Source organism: Pelophylax lessonae (genome assembly GCF_965119305.1).
Source record: "Pelophylax lessonae genome assembly, chromosome: 1".
Classification (NCBI taxonomy): domain Eukaryota; kingdom Metazoa; phylum Chordata; class Amphibia; order Anura; family Ranidae; genus Pelophylax; species Pelophylax lessonae.
The window spans coordinates 490,565,431-490,582,621 of NC_138768.1; the positions used below are offsets into that span (position 1 = coordinate 490,565,431).

At 49.9% G+C, this 17,191-nt stretch overlaps 1 protein-coding gene across 4 annotated transcripts in view; it reads right to left on the bottom strand.

Moving 5' to 3' along the window:
- SEMA6B (semaphorin 6B) overlaps positions 1 to 17,191 on the bottom strand; it is a 1,069,016-nt gene that overhangs the window by 33,734 nt on the left and 1,018,091 nt on the right. For 3 of the 4 annotated variants that reach the window (XM_082263355.1, XM_082263357.1, XM_082263354.1), the window contains 3 exons: positions 8,195 to 8,383; positions 7,970 to 8,107; positions 7,467 to 7,547 (listed from right to left, as the gene is read on the bottom strand). In XM_082263355.1, coding sequence (XP_082119481.1) covers positions 7,467 to 7,547; positions 7,970 to 8,107; positions 8,195 to 8,383 — 408 coding nt within the window. The remainder of the gene's footprint in view (positions 1 to 7,466; positions 7,548 to 7,969; positions 8,108 to 8,194; positions 8,384 to 17,191) is intronic. The other variant, XM_082263356.1, reaches the window with a different exon arrangement.

Here is a 17,191-nt window from a genome sequence, read left to right on the forward strand (position 1 = left end):
GTAGGTGATATAAATAGTGTGTGTATCAATAAACTTATAACCTGTGTATAAAAAATTTATGATACCTTATAAAATGATAAAATCAACCAAATAACCTTCACACTAAATATATATTGTGACTTTGGTGATGATTCAAATAATAAATGTGACAATTGTGATTAAATAATTAAAAAACTGGATTTTCATAAAACTGCATATGACTGACAGTAAAATCCGTAATTTATAAAATTATTTGTGCAACTGGTGAAATAGTCCGTGATAATGAATAAATGAAATCTTCAAATTGTGCTCCAATTTGTGCTCTTGTTAAAAGTGGGCAATTTTTGCTTCTTACCAGAAAGCTTTAGGTCACAAGGACCTAAACCGCCTTTGATCCCTTTACAGGATGGATCAACTTCAGGTAGGTAGTTGATATTCCAATATGGATCAGGATCAGGATGGTCTCAAGCAGGTGTAGCGAGTGTATATAAAATGAAATGGCGGGGAAGCCAAAAATATAGTGAAATTCCTTTTTTTATTAAAGTAACAAATAAAAGTAAAAATTGGCTGCTTACAATGTAAGGTGCCTAGCCTGGCACCGTGTGGAAGCGCTGTTTGTTTTTTGGGGTCTGTGGAGATAACACTCTTGGTGCTCTGTCCTCTAGTAGTGTGGCAGCAGTGGCGTGCGTTCCAGACAACGCGGAAGTGACGTCGCTGGCTCTCTCGATTTCCGGTTTACAGAAGACCACAATGCATTTCGCGTTTAACGCATCCTCAGGAAGTCTCAGAAGCAGGAACTGAAAAAGTTGAGGTTACAGCGGCTTGCAGATGATCTAGGCGGGAGGTAAGATCCTGTAAAAACAGCATTATATGCTCTTGATTAGCCTGCTGGGAGTTAAGTCTCTGAGTAAGGTGTTGCAATTGGTCTTCAGCCGGTGACGGACTCTCCGAGGAGCTCATGGCTTGAGCAAACTGTCACGGTTCTACGGATGTGAGCCCAAAGACGAGCAGGTGGCACGGGATCCCCCAGGGCGTGGAATCTAAGACCCAGCCAGTGTTCTGCCAGGGACCCCCTCACAGGAGTTTGGACTTAGCTGCGTGCTGACCCCAGGTCACGACCACCAGGTTCACCCTGCTCGCGAGTTCCCACAGAGACAGTGCAGGCATGGATGGATGGATGGAGCAAAAGGAGAGCCAGATAATGAGCCATGGGCAGGGCAGGCAGCAGACAAACATAATCCAGAGAACTAGCAGAGTCAGTACACAAGAGATCACTCCGCGAGAAGTCCGGTAGGAATAATACACGGAAGGAGCTCAGGAACAATTGCTGCTCAAGCAACCAGAAACTGGTCTGAGTGGGATTTAAATAGGGAGACACATGGGAGGCTGGACAGGAAGTAGCAGGAAGGAAAGAAGCAGTGGTGGGATTCAGCCGGTTCGCACCGGTTCTATGGAACCGGTTGCAAACTTTCTGCAAGTTCGCAGAACTGGCTGATCCCTCTAAGCTGGCGGCCGTGGAGCAGCAGAGCAGTGCGCCCCGAGGCCGAGCCCGCCCATTCTGTGACAATAGCGAATGAAAATTCGCTATTGTCACAAGGATCCTCCTCCTGGCCAATCAGGGAGCGGGTCCTCCCGCTTCCTGATTGGCCGAAAGGCAAACGCCGTGCCATTGGCCGAGGAGGCGGGAGCACTGAGGAGACGTGGGGAGCCGGGACTGAAGAGAAGCTGCCATGATGACCGTCCGTGAGGTAAGTAAACAGGTCTCGCGGGGGGAACGCTGGCACTCTGCAATGATTCCGGGCAATGCTGTGGGCACTCTGCAATGATTCCGGGCAATGCTGTGGGCGCTCTGCAATTATTGGGGGCAATGCTGTGGCGCTCTGCAATTATTGGGGGCAATGCTGTGGCACTCTGCAATGATTGGGGGCAATGCTATGGCGCTCTGCAATTATTGGAGGCAATGCTGTGGGCACTCTGCAATGATCATTGGGGGCAATGCTGTGGCTCTCTGCAATTATTGGGGGCAATGCTGTGGGCACTCTGCAATTATTGGGGGCAATGCTGTGGGCACTCTGCAATTATTGGGGGCAATGCTGTGGGCACTCTGCAATGATTGGGGGCAATGCTATGGCGCTCTGCAATGATTGGGGACAATGCTGTGGGCACTCTGCAATGATTGGGGGCAATGCTGTGGGCGCTCTGCAATGATTGGGGGCAATGCTGTGGCACTCTGCAACTATTGGGGGCAATGCTGTGGTGCTCTGCAATGATTGGGGGCAATGCTGTGGCACTCTGCAATGATCATTGGGGCAATGCTGTGGCGCTCTGCAATGATTGGGGGCAATGCTGTGGGCACTCTGCAAATATTGGGGGCAATGCTGTGGGCACTCTGCAATTATTGGGGGCAATGCTGTGGGCACTCTGCAATGATTGGGGGCAATGCTGTGGCGCTCTGCAATTATTGGGGGCAATGCTGTGGCGCTCTGCAATTATTGGGGGCAATGCTGTGGCACTCTGCAATTATTGGGGGCAATGCTGTGGGCACTCTGCATTGATTGGGGGCAATGCTGTGGGCACTCTGCAATTATTGGGGGCAATGCTGTGGGCACTCTGCAATTATAAGGGGCAATGCTGTGGGCACTCTGCAATTATTGGGGGCAATGCTGTGGGCACTCTGCAATGATTGGGGGCAATGCTGTGGGCACTCTGCAATGATTGGGGGCAATGCTGTGGCACTCTGCAATTATTGGGGGCAATGCTGTGGCACTCAGCAATTATTGGGGGCAATGCTGTGGCACTCTGCAATTATTGGGGGCAATGCTGTGGCACTCTGCAATTATTGGGGAAAATGCTGTGGGCACTCTGCATTGATTGGGGGCAATGCTGTGGCGCTCTGCAATTATTGGGGGCAATGCTGTGGCGCTCTGCAATGATTGGGGGCAATGCTGTGGCATTCTGCAATGATTTGGGGCAATGCTGTGGCGCTCTGCAATGATTGGGGGCAATGCTGTGGCACTCTGCAATGATCATTGGGGGCAATGCTGTGGCGCTCTGCAATGATTGGGGGCAATGCTGTGGGCACTCTGCAATGATTGGGGGCAATGCTGTGGGCACTCTGCAACTGTTGGGGGCAATGCTGTGGCGCTCTGCAATTATTGGGGGCAATGCTGTGGCGCTCTGCAATGATTGGGGGCAATGCTGTGGCACTCTGTAATTATTGGGGGCAATGCTGTGGGCACTCTGCAATTATTGGGGGCAATGCTGTGGGCACTCTGCAATTATTGGGGGCAATGCTGTGGGCACTCTGCAATTATTGGGGGCAATGCTGTGGGCACTCTGCAACTGTTGGGGGCAATGCTGTGGCGCTCTGCAATTATTGGGGGCAATGCTGTGGCGCTCTGCAATGATTGGGGCAATGCTGTGGCACTCTGCAATTATTGGGGGCAATGCTGTGGGCACTCTGCAATTATTGGGGGCAATGCTGTGGGCACTCTGCAATTATTGGGGGCAATGCTGTGGCGCTCTGCAATTATTGGGGGCAATGCTGTGGCGCTCTGCAATGATTGGGGGCAATGCTGTGGCACTCTGTAATGATTGGGGGCAATGCTATGGCGCTCTGCAATTATTGGGGGCAATGCTGTGGGCGCTCTGCAATGATTGGGGGCAATGCTGTGGCACTCTGCAATGATTGGGGGGCAATGCTGTGGGCACTCTGCAATGATTGGGGGCAATGCTGTGGCACTCTGCAATGATCATTGGGGGCAATGCTGTGGCACTCTGAATGATTGGGGGCAATGCTGTGGCACTCTGCAATGATTGAGGGCAATGCTGGGGCACTCTGTAATGATTGGGGGCAATGCTGTGACACTCTGCAATGATTGGAGGCAATGCTGTGGGCACTCTGCAATGATTGGAGGCAATGCTGTGGCGCTCTGCAATTATTGGGGGCAATGCTGTGGCACTCTGCAATGATTGGGGGCAATGCTGTGGCACTCTGCAATGATTGGGGGCAATGCTGTGGCGCTCTGCAATTATTGGGGGCAATGCTGTGGCACTCTGCAATGATCATTGGGGGCAATGCTGTGGCACTCTGCAATGATTGTGGGCAATGCTGTGGATCTCTGCATTGAAAGGGGGGCACGCTGGTCACTGCTGTGCATTGAAAGGGGGCACGCTGGTCACTGTGCATTGAAAGGGGGCACGCTGGTCATTCTGCTGGGAAAGTCGGAACTGGTCACTAAAATTTTTGAATCCCACCACTGGAAAGAAGGTATATTAACTATCAGGTGAAGCAGGCGACACCCATAGCTGCTAAGTCAGTGCAGCATGAGCAGAGCACATGCTTGTGGAACCACAGGTGCCAGCACACGTACAGCAGCAAAAGGTAAAAAACGTATGTAAACAGAAAGACATAGATCAGCCTCGCAGCTGATCTGTGACACGACGGGTGGTGTCCTGGGGTATTTCCTCCCAGATCTGGACAAGGGCATCACTGAGTTCCTGAACAGATTGAGGTGCAATCTGGCAGAGTCAGATGGACCGAAACATAATGTCCCAGAGGTGTTCTATTGGATTTAAGTCAGGCGAATGTGGGGGCCATTCAATGGTATCAATTACGTCATCCTCCAGGAACTGGCTGCATACTCTCGCCACATGAGACCAGGCATTGTCATGCACCAGGAGGAACGCAGGAACCACTTCACCAGCGTTGAAGTTTCAAGGATTTCATTCTGATACCAAATGGCAGTCAGGGAGCCATTGTCTAGCCTGTAGAGGTCTGTGCATCCTTCACGTGTATGCCTCTCTATGCCTCTCTAGACCACCACTGACCCACCACCAAACCGGTCATGCTGAAAGATGTTCCCGGCAGCATAACTTTCTCCACAGCTTCTCCAGACCCTTTCATGTCTGTCATATGTGCGCAGGATGAACCTGCTCTTATCTTTGAAAAGTACAGGCAGGGCCGGACTGGGTATGAAAACCAGCCCTGGAAAAAATGACATACCAGCCCCATAGCATTGCGTCGTCATACCAGCACAACGTCGATTTCTTGTTCATAAAAGGTAAAATCATGCATTTTAAAGCACATTTAATGAATTATTTATAGATAAGAGATATAAAAGCACCCCTCCTCCTAATACAATGCTGTCCCCCCCCCCCAGCCCCCTCCCTCTAATACGATTCTGATTCCCCCCTCCCCCTAATACAATGCTTTTCCCCCAGCCCACTCCTCCTAATACAATGTTGACTCCTCCCTCCCCCTAATACACTGCTGTCCCCCCTGCCCCCCTCCCCCTAATACAATGCTGGTCCTCCCTCCCCCTAATACAATGCTGTTCCCCCCAGCCCCCTCCTCCTAATACAATGCTGACCCCCCTCCCCCTAATAACATGCTGACCCCCTGGCCCCATCCCTCTAATACGATTCTGATTCCCCCCTCCCCCTAATACAATGCTGTTCCCCCCCAGCCTCCTCTCCCTAATACAATGCTGACTCCTCCCTCCCCCTAAAACACTGCTGTCCCCCCTCGCCCCCTCCCCCTAATACAATGCTGGTCCCCCCTTCCCCTAATACAATGCTGTTCCCCCCCCCAGCCCCCTCCTCCTAATACAATGCTGACCCCCCTCCCCCTAATACAATGCTGTTCCCCCCCCCAGCCCCCTCCTCCTAATACAATGCTGACCCCCCTCCCCCTAATAACATGCTGACCCCCCCCCAGCCCCCTCCCTCTAATACAATGCTGATTCCCCCCTCCCCCTAATACAATGCTGTTCCCCCCGACCCCCTCTCCCTAATACAATGCTGACTCCCCCCCTCCCCCTAATACACTGCAGTCCCCCCCTGGCCCCCTCCCCCTAATACAATACTGGTCCCCCCTCCCCCTAATACAATGCTGACCCCCTCCCCCTAATACAATGCTGCCCCCCCCAGCCCCCTCCTCCTAATACAATGTTGACCCCCCCAATACAATGCTGTCCCCCCAGCCCCCTCCTCCTAATACAATGCTGACCCCCTCCCCCTAATAACATGCTGACCCCCCCCAGCCCCCTCCCCCTAATACGATGCTGATCCCCCCCTCCCCCTAATACAATGCATCAGCATAGTATTAGGGAGAGAGGGCCAGGAGGGGATGGCAGATAAGCATGGTATTAGGGGGAGGGGAGGCGGGTCAGCAGTGTATTAGGGGAAGGGGGGGGGGGGGGGTCAGCTTTGTGCTGGCCCCCTCCCCCTAATACAATGCTGATCCCCCCTCCCCCTAATACAGTGCTGTTCCCCCCCTCCCCCTAAATTTGGGGGGGGGATCAGCATAGTATTAGGGAGAGAGGGCCAGTAGAGGATGGCAGATAAGCATGGTATTAGGGGGAAGGGAGGCAGGTCAGCAGTGTATTAGGGGGAGGGGGGGTCAGCTTTGCATTAGGGGCCCTAATATGCTGATTCTCCCCCAGGCCAGCCCATTTACTCTTACCTGGCTGGCTTCTACACGTGGCAGGCTCTGCTCCGCTCGCTCAGTCTGACATGCTGTGCTGCTGTGTGGGGGAGGGATTGGCGCTGTGACCGTCTTGCAGTCAGATGATCCGCCACCGCCCGCCAGATGTGACGTCATGCCGCTCACAGCGGCTGACGTAGGAAAGCATAGGACCATCGGTGGAGCGCAGCGGTGGCCGGGGCTGCAGCGGCTAACATCACAGCGGCCCCAATGCTTAAAGCAGCCCCATCTTAAAGCGGCCCCAGGGTCGACGGCCCACCGGCAAATTTCCTGGTATCCCGGTAGGCCAGTCCGGCCCTGAGAACAGGGCACCAGTGGTGGACCTGCCAATTCTGGTGTTCAATGGCAAATACCAATTGAGCTCCACAATGCCGGGCAGTGAGCACAGGGCCCATTAGTGGACGTCTGGCCCTCGGGCCACCCGCATGAAGTTTGTTCCTGATTGTTTGGTCAGAGACATTCACACCAGTGGCCTGCTGGAGGTAATTTTGTAGGGCTTTGGCAGTGCTCCTTCTCTTCCTCCTTGCACAAAGGGGCAGATACCAGTCTTGCTGATGGGTTAAGGACCTTCTACGGCCCTGTCCACCTCTCCTAAAGTAACAGTTTTTGAGGTCATCTCATTGTTGTCCATCTAGTGCACCTGTTATTAATTTCATTAATACCAAAGCAGCTGAAACTGATTAACAACCCCCTCTGCTACTTAACTGACCAGATAAATATCCCAGGAGTTGACTTGATGCTATACTCTGAATAAAAAATGTCCCTTTATTTTTTTGAGCAGTGTAGATAGTAAAATAATTTAGTTTGCACTAATGTTTGAGGAAAGACTCCAACTACAACAACAAGTAGTTGTAAAGCTAAGCCTGCACCACATTGCAGCTGTTTGCTACAGTATATGAGCACTTCAATAAGCTTACACAGGAAATAATTATATAGGTTGAAATAAGCAATGTAGCCAATGTATTTTAAGGTAAACTTTGTTATTGATTAAAGGGCATACCATGTTCTAAGTGGTGTAAAAATGCAAAGATTATTCTCTGGATCCCATGCACAGTAAGGGTCACGTGTGTCCAGGCAACTCCTGTGAAGAAAGCAAGAATGAGAAACAATACTTTATTGTTACAGCCTATGCTGCAAATCCTAACATATTTAGAAATGTAGTAAATTTAAATGATACAGGCTGGAAATTGCATTTCTGAAAGAGCCATCAAACATTTTTTTAATCAGTTTCAATACAAGAATAAGTTAAAGTAATATTGCTAATGAATGTCTCTTACCTTTGATTAGGTTACTAAAATAAAATTGCTTGGAATAATTGAAAGTATTATAATTTATTCTACCTATGTAACTACACAAGGTTTGAACAAATGTAACTGAATACAGGTGCATTTTCCAGACCACCCACATATGGTAATGGTTCTCATTAATTCCCACTGAATACACTTCAGGTTTGTATGAAATAAAGTAAATATGTTTAAAGGTTGGGAATGCAACCTTACTCACTTTATGCAGCCATTATGTCTCTGACAGCGTGCAAGGGGTACTTTCACCACACATCTGGTATACGCCACTAAAAGAGAACCCGACTCTTTATCAACTTCCAGACCAAGAATCCATGGTTGTTCATCTCTCCTACCACATCTGGGTGGGATCATAACGAGGAAGATATGACAGCTATACCTAGAAAATACATGGTTTACATCAAGTAGGAATTTTCAATATACATACCTGTCTGCAGGGTATGTCTGTATCTCCTCAAGTAAGGTACTTTTTTCAGTGTGATCTAAATCTGTTCCATCAACACGGGGATTAAGACGATATTTTAGGACAACTCCCGAGTTTGAGCCGAGGAATAGAATGGTTTCATTCCCAAATATACCACAAGAAGTATCCACTGCTAGGTGTGTCAGTTGATCCCTGGGCAGTTAAAATACAGAATATTTTAAGAATAGATGTTCAGTGATAAAAATATTATGCATCTATTTCAAATTATGATTGTGTGAAAGCATGAAACCTAATTTCACAGTGGTGTCAATTAATGTATATGATGAAAGCTGAATAATCTGCCTATATATATGCTTTTCAGACGCGTTTTAGAGGCGTTAAATTTGCATTAAAAAAAAGAAAAACATGACTGAAGTATTGCAGATACTGCGGCTGCTTAACCTTATACAACCAAAACCAACCACCCCCCTTTTCTATCTTAAGAAAAAGACACTACTGCCGTCTTGGATTTTAAAAGGCCATAGCAGCCATCTTTATTACAACCAACTAATAAAAAACACTAGTTAACAAAAATTACAATTTTCATTCAAACAAAGCAATACATACAAAACGTTAAAATGTAATGACCATTTAGGGTCTTGGAAGGCAACTTGACTTACCCCTGGCTGTATCCCTGACCCCAATGGACCTCCAGGCCCTCAGCCGCCACTGCACCAGCTCAAGGACTATTAACCATTGGGATACCTTCCATACAGCCAACTGATGTTGCCAGGGTAGGTACACCCATACCTAAGATGGGCCCTACCCCTCCATATTACCTTTAAAACTAGTCACAGCCTTCCAAGACCCTAAAAACCCCAGCCACAGCACACGGGCATGACCCCTTATGGCCGTGTAGCCCTCCAAACCCGCAGAGCCCTGTGGACCCCCTCCTGTAAGCCTAAGGTCCACAGGTCAATGCCAACCGCATTCAAATGAACCCCATCCCCCCGTAGATAAAGGTCAATGCCAACCGCATTCAAATGAACCCCATCCCCCCGTAGATAAAGGGCCGGGTCCTGCTCTAGCTCTAGATGGCGAATCGCAAACCCCCCGTTCCGTACAAAGAACTTGGCCACCGCTTTATTTACTTTAATCCTGGCCTTGTTCAAGCTAACAACCGACCGAGCCAGGCGACAAATGGTCCGGGCGACTATGTCAGACCATACTACAACTGTCTGGGGAAAAAGAGTCCGCAATCTAAGAAAATCCAGCTTAATATCCCTGATTAATTCCCTGGATGAACGAAGGCCCAGATTATTGCCTCCCGCATGTAACAGAAGAACGCGCACAGCGATGGACTTTGGGAAGAACCCGCGACCACAGCATGCCCAACACACCAATCCACCTAACCTTTGCCTCAGTTCTGTTCAAGCCCAATTGTCGACCCTCCGGCCTCACAGCCGCCCTCCTAGCACCCCACACAACGTAGGAGTGTCCTAAAATCCAGGCCAAGACATCGGAGGACCCTGTAAAACAGAAAAGGAATACATACCAACATACATCCCATGAACACAAAACGCCAACATATAGAACGAGACACACCGAATACACATGGAACAAATACTAAATGAGGACCACCCCCGGACCCCCGTAGACCAGGAAAGTCGCCAGCGTCCACCGCCTCACAACAGATGCGGCCGAACATACAAGCGAAAACGCCGGGATTCCCAGCGTCCAATCCTCTGCAAGGCCTGGTCACTAAGGCCCCAACGAGCCGCCTCCGTGGCAGCTCCAATGCGGAATGAATGGGAGGAGTAATCAGTCACCGGAAAACCTGCTGCCCCCAAGCACTTACTGAAGACCTCAGTGAATTGATAACGGGAGAGAGCCGTGCCGTCGGCACGCAACAGCAGAGGACCTTGTTGAGCGGAGCGCACCCGCAGCCAACGCCGCACAGCAGCAACGGGGCAAAGAGGTGACCGTGGTATCTCACCCAATTCCACACAAACCCCACGGCCTAGCTGGTCAGTTTTAGACCTGCGAATCCAGACTAAAACCCTGTCAGGATGTAAACTTACGTCAGCCAACTGCAATCCCCCGTCCCCCCCGCTTGGAATTACTCACCAATTCGCCAATGCGGAGAGCTCTGAAGAATGCTAAAATAAAAGCTGTCCGGAAGAACAAACAGCCGGCAAGTAGTCCAACAGCTGGGATAACATGTCAAAGGAGACCGGACGCCTGGAATCGACCGATCGACAACCTTTCTTGTAACCCCGCAAAGCTTTCTTAACGAGGAAGTGCTTTGTAGCATCAGCAACCCCCGAAAACTGGAAGTAGAAGGCCAAAGCCGACATCTTCCGGCTTAACGAAGAGACCGACGCTTTTTGTTCAAAGTTCAGCCCCACGAAATAGAGAAGCAGGTACAGTCTATCCTGGTCGCCCGAACAACCCCCCACCTCACTTACCAACTGGTTCCACGTCGCCCAGACCCGTTCGTAGGCCGTCCCAAGTGGTAGAACAAACCGACGCTCGAATCAAATTCATCACTGCTGCAAGACGATGTTCCACAGATACCCGGGACAAGGCATTCCGTTCTGCTCCGCATCCGGTGCCAACATCCGAAACCTCTCCCACTGGAATCGAGAAAGAGCGTCAGCTACCGAATTGTCAACACCCGGCACATGTACAGCATAGAAAAAGGAGTTAAGCATTAAACATTTCAAAACCAGGTGACGAAGCAATCTAATAACCGGCGGCAAAGAAGCAGTAATGCTATTTAGCGACTGTACCACCCCCAGGTTATCACAATGAAAACGGACTCTTTTATTCCTGAACTCCTAACCCCACAGTTCCACGGCCAACACAATGGGAAATAATTCCAACAACACCAAATTACGGATGAAGTCGGAACTCCGCCAGGAGGCTGGCCACTCGCCCGCACTCCATTGGCCATGAAAGTACGCCGCGAAACCACCAGAGCCAGCCGCGTCGGTGTACAGTTCCAGGTCACAGTTGGACACTGGAGCATCCAACCAGACAGAACGGCCGTTGAAAGAACTCAAGAACAACTCCCAGACCCTTAAATCATCACGGTGATCCTTGGATAACCGAATGTAATGATGTGGTGCCCTAACGCCAGCTGTTGCCGCCACCAACCGCCTGCAAAATACCCGCCCCATGGGCATGATGCGGCAGGCAAAGTTCAGTTTGCCGAGCAGAGATTGCATAGCATGTAGCTGCAGTTTCCGTGCAGCCAAGGCCCCCGTGATGTCCCCCCGAAGGTCCAACAATTTGTCGACAGGAAGCCGGCATTCCATTGCCATCGTATCAATGACAATGCCCAGAAAACACAGTTCCGTACATGGACCCTCAGTCTTGTCAGGAGCCAAAGGCACCCCAAAATACTCAAATAGCTGGTGGACCGTAGCCAGAAGCGTCGCACATGTTATCTCTCCGGGAGGACCTATGACCAAAAAGTCATCCAAATAATGAATTATTGAAAAAAGACCAGAAACATCCTTAACCACCCATTCTAAGAAAGAACTAAATGTTTCAAACAGGGAACAAGAAATGGCACAACCCATGGGAAGACACCGGTCCACAAAGAATTCCCCTTGCCACACACAACCTAAAAGATGCAAACTGTCCGAGTGAACTGGCAACAATCTGAAAGCAGCCTCAATGTCTGTTTACGCCATTAGAGCACCCCGCCCAAAACGATGAACCCAGGCCACTGCTTTATCAAAAGACACATACGAAACAGAACATAAATCCTCCGCAATAGCATCATTCACTGAACCCCCTGGAGGATAAGAAAGGTGGTGAATCAGCCTAAACTGATTAGGTTCCTTTTTCTGAACCACCCCCAGAGGGGACACAACCAAATTTTGCAATGGCGGAGACAAAAAGGGGCCCGCCATCCTGCCCAACCGAACCTCCTTCTTAAGTTTTGCAGAAACTACAGAAGCGTGCAATTTTGCGGAGCTCAAATTCCCCCCAGGGGGGGGGGGGGGGTCACGGACAAAGTACAGGGAATATGAAAACCCTGCGAAAAACCAGATAGCAAGAGTTCGGCGGCTTCCTTATTGGGATATCTACTTAGAAACCTGGCCAGCCTTTCCACCCTCACCGGCGTCCGCCCTTTTTCCAGCGTCGGCAGTCTTAGCCCCCCCATGTTTGAAGCATTGGGACGACGGGTGAGTTCCGCCGCAGTTGGAACATTCATGCTTGAAATGACAGGAAGCCCCGAATTTGCAAGTGCCTTCGTTAAACTGCCAACAGAGACCTTTGCGCTTTGCGGCCGAGGAGGCAGCCCCTCCGACCCCACCCTGAAAGGGGGGATTAGTAGACCTCGCCTGGGTCATAAGGCGCATCCACAGACTGATGTCCTTATGATCCCAGCGCAAAGACGGTCGGACGGCCTTGCGCTGACTAAATTGTTTGTCATAGCGTAGCCACGCCGTACCCCCATAAACCCGATACGCTTCACCGATAGAATCCAAATAGTAAAAGAGAGGGGAACACTGATCAGTGTGCTTCTCGCCAATGACACTGGCCAGAATGCTAAATGCCTGTAACCAGTTGCTAAAAGAGCGCGGAATCAAACGATAACGGCGTTTTTCTTCCTCTTCCTTCTTGGATTCATCCGGCTTGACCCTATCCAAATTGAATTTCTCCAAAGGCAGCAGCGAAAAAATTTCCACGTACTCACCTCGCCAGATTTTGTCTCGTACTTCCGTCTTCAGATGCGCTCCCAATGGGCCCTCGAAGCAGACATATACTTCGCATTTTGCAGAATCGACTAGGCGCACTAGTTCCTTGTCCCAGTCAGCGGTCCCGGAAGTCCCTTTTGTCGACGGAGGCACTTCCGGCGAAGACGTCGCCGCCGGCGCGACTGAACTTACCTCAGTAGTACCAGCTGTCACAGCTGGGGCCCGGGATTCAGAGTTCAGCCCTGCAGCGGCTGCACACCCCCCGGCTGACGCAGCCCAAGCATGTACCGGCGCACCCGCGGACGCAGCCGCTAAAAAGGGCTAGCACAAAAAAAGTGTGCAGCAACGACACGCCCCCTAGCCCCCCCATCTGGGACTGAAGGTGTACTCATTCCCCCCGACCCAGTAACCCCCCCACCGTTACCCTGGACCACCACCCCAGGTGCAGGCAAAGAGGACCCCCCTAAAGTAACAGTGGATGAACCAAACACAGGAGACAGTGCAGGGGGAGCAGGGACAGCAAGCAGATCTGACATCCCAGAAGAATAGAGTGCTGCATTCCCACCCACAGTATCAGAAGAACAGCCTGGCAAGGAGGAAGAAGGAAATAGAGAGGAAGAAGAGCTAAAAGAAACTGACTTACCGGGCTGACCCGGGGGAGACCGCCGCCCAGCCGTGCATCCGTGTCTCGTCTGCGGTGCAGCCTCCATGTCGAGATGGTCCTCTTTATCCGTCGCCGATAGTTCTCCTTCAGAGCGCTCACCGACTTCAGCCAAGTAGGACACTCGGCTTGGACCCGGAGAGCCACCGCCGTCGCCGAGCATGTTGATGACGTCATCGCCGGGAGCCGCCACTCTTCTTGGTCCTGGATGGCCTCCGTAGCTTGGACGCTGGCTGGTGACGTCATGGACAAGCGCCGCTACTCTTCTTGTTCCTGGATGGCCTCCGTAGCTCGGGCGCTGGATGGTGACGTCATCGGCAGGCGCCTCGACTCGAGCACCGCTGCACGACTCCGCCTCTTCTTCTTCCCGCCGAACGTCCCGCCGCAATGGGACAGCGGCGGGCGCTGCAAGCCGGTCCGGATCCGGAGAAGGGACGCAGGGGACACTCCAGGTACCTCGGCTTCGTCCACGAGAGGTCACGGCCGCACCTGGTGGTAGTCCCGCACCCAGACCCCGCACTCCACTCCCACGCAGAACCGCACTCCTGATAGATGGACCCGGGGAGCCGGTCGCGACGTCCGGAACCGCAGGTGAGGGGGCAATGGCGCGGGAGGGGACCGCGCTCTGTTTGCCAGGGCCCTGCCGATGATGAGGATTCCTCCCAACCCCCGCAGCACCAGCAGGAGGCTTTCTACCAGCGGCAGAGGTTGAAGGGTCCCTAGGGGGGCTCCCTAAGCGGCGGCGGACCCTAGGGGTCGTTTCAGGGCTGAGGCGCTCAGGAGGCTTTGACCTCCTAGGCCGTGTCAAAGGTGGGGCAGGCGAGGCAGGTACCTGCCCCGACCCCTGCAGCAAGCTGGTCATGTTGGACTGCAGCCATTGCGGGCCATGAATCATGGCCGCACTGCGAAGTTGAGCCAGCATGGAGTCCAAATCCGCCATTTTTTTAAGAAACAGAGGGGCACAGAAGTTTTCCCTTTGCTGTCCTGGCTGCCACTGACCGGACTCCTGGTACCACCCTAAATTTTTCCCCACTAACTCCACCTTGCCCCACCCTGCCCCACCTTCTTAAAAACCAATCACCTACCTAAAATGTTTGCTTAAATTAATTAACCCCCACTGGGTAGCAACCTGTCCTGCAAACCCAGTCATGTCCAGCCTTCCGCCTAATGCTGTGCATCTATCTCCAGGCTTCCCCCTTTCTCTAAAGTTCTTTTTGATGCTTTTAAAGAAGTAGTATTGTAGAGTTGAACAACTTCGACGCAAGTTAATCTGGCCTTTTTGTGATTCCTGTGGTGCTTTTTGCTTTTATTATATGGACCCAGCTGTCTTTTTAAGAGAATATCATGAATTCTATGTGAAGTTATATGCACATATCCAGTGAAAAGCTCAGCAGAAGAAGAAGAGGGTATTGGATGAATCTTATTGCCTAGCAGAGATTCTCCAAAGGGAACTTGTACACTATGTACCAGCTGAGTTGTGCCTTTGCCCCTAGAAGATTTTTTTTTTTTTTTTAAAGCCTTACTGGAGAAGCTTAGACCCGGATTGATGTGACCCAGAACCAATATGAAGTGTCCAGTTTCTCCCAAAGTATTTCTCATGGTATATTACCATGAGTAAGTAAGTCATTTGATATCTTTCGGTTAACTATTTATATAATTATTACAACACTTTCGTTTGGGATAGAGTAAAAAAAGGTATATGCTAGGTTTTATTACTGTCTGAGTTGCTATTGGGGATATTTCCTTTTACTTCCCATCAGGACAAGAAACAAATGGAAATCTTTCCCTGTGGCGCACAGACATAAACAAAAACACATTTTCAGTGAAGCAAAAAATAATTGAAAAGCCTGATAATGTGTTTATTACTGTACATGCTACAGTCTTAGGGACATTGCCAAAAGGAAAAACAGTGCTTTGTCAAGTACAAGATTTCGTGTTTCATAAGCAAAAATAGCTAGAACATGCACATAGCAAAGTGATGATGACGATGAGAAGATTTGAATAGATAATTTTGTTTTATTTTTTTTGCAGGTTTTTGACAATATGCAAATCCTCTTCCTCACAATTCCATTTTCTGTTGGTCAAAATGGTGCATGATACCTGTGGAGTATGAATATGGACCCTTGTAAAGCTTGTAAATATGGAGTATTGTGAGGGCATGCCCAAGATCACAATGGAGAGGACGAGTGAGAGCTGAGCTGTACTTTTATTAGTGATTTTGGAGAAGTTACATAGTTGTTGAGGTTGAATAAAGACAATAATCCATCCAGTTCAACCTGTGTAGGTGTGTGTGGCCGTAATCATCTCTCATACCCTTGAATGTTCTGATCCTTGAGATGTACGTCCAAGAGTCTTTTGAAAGTAGCCATACTTCCCGCAGAAACCACCTCTTGTGGTAGAGAATTCCACAATCGTGTAGCTCTAACAGTAAAGAACCCCCTGCGTTGCCTGAGGTTAAAACGCTTCCCCTATAATCGCATTGTATACCCTCGAGTCCTCATGCAATCCTTTCGACTGAATAGCTTTTTTTTATGCTGAGATCACCATTGAGGTATTTATAAATTGCTATCATGTCCCCTCTCAGGCGTCTCTTCTCCAGGGAGAATAGATCAAGCGATTGCAGACGCTCTTCATAATTAAGGTCCTCCAATCCCCTAATTAGTTTAGTTGCCCTTCTCTGGACTTTCTCCAGCTCCAACACATCCCTCCTGAGGACTGCCGACCAGAACTGGACAGAATACTCCAGATGCGGTCGGACCAGAGTTTTATAAAGTGGTAGGATTATAGTTTTATCTCCGGAATACATCCCTTTCTTTATGCATGCCAATATTCTGCCTGCTTTGGCAGCTGCCGCTTGACATTGCATGCTATTGCCTAGTCTATCCTCTACTAAGACTCCCAGATCTTTCTCCATTTTTGATTCCCCCAAAGGTTCCCCCCCTAAAGTGTATTGTGCTTTTATGTTTTTAGTCCCCAAGTGCAAAACCTTACACTTCTCCGCAATAAACCTCATTTGCCATGTCGTTGCCCACTCTGTTATTTTGTTCAGGTCATTCTGTAGGATATCTGCTTCATGCTGTGCAGTTATTGCCCTGACAAATTTTGTGTCATCTGCAAAAACTGATATCGAACTACTGATCCCGTCCTCAATGCTGTTTATGAATAAATTTAACAAGGTTGGTCCCAGGACTGAGCCTTGGGGGACTAGTCTGAGTATGTGCTATTTAATACCACCCTTTGGACACGCCCTTTTAGCCAGTTCCGTATCCAAGAGCAAACCTTGCGGTCGATGCCTGCAGACCTTATTTTATAAATTAAGCGCTTGTGGGGAACTGTATCAAACGCCTTAGCGAAATCCAGGTACACCACATCCACTGGTCTCCCCCTATCTAGCTCACAGCTCACCTCCTCGTGGAATGTTAAGAGATTAGTTTGACAAGAACGCCCATTTGTAAACCCGTGCTGATTACTGCTGATGATGTAGTTGTCTTTAGCAAACTCTACAATATAGTCCCTTATCATCCCCTCCAGAAGTTTACCTACTATCGATGTCATACTGACAGGCCTATAATTTCCCGGGACATGCCTCTGGCCTTTTTTGAATATCGGTATCACGTTAGCAATATCGGTATCACATTAGATACT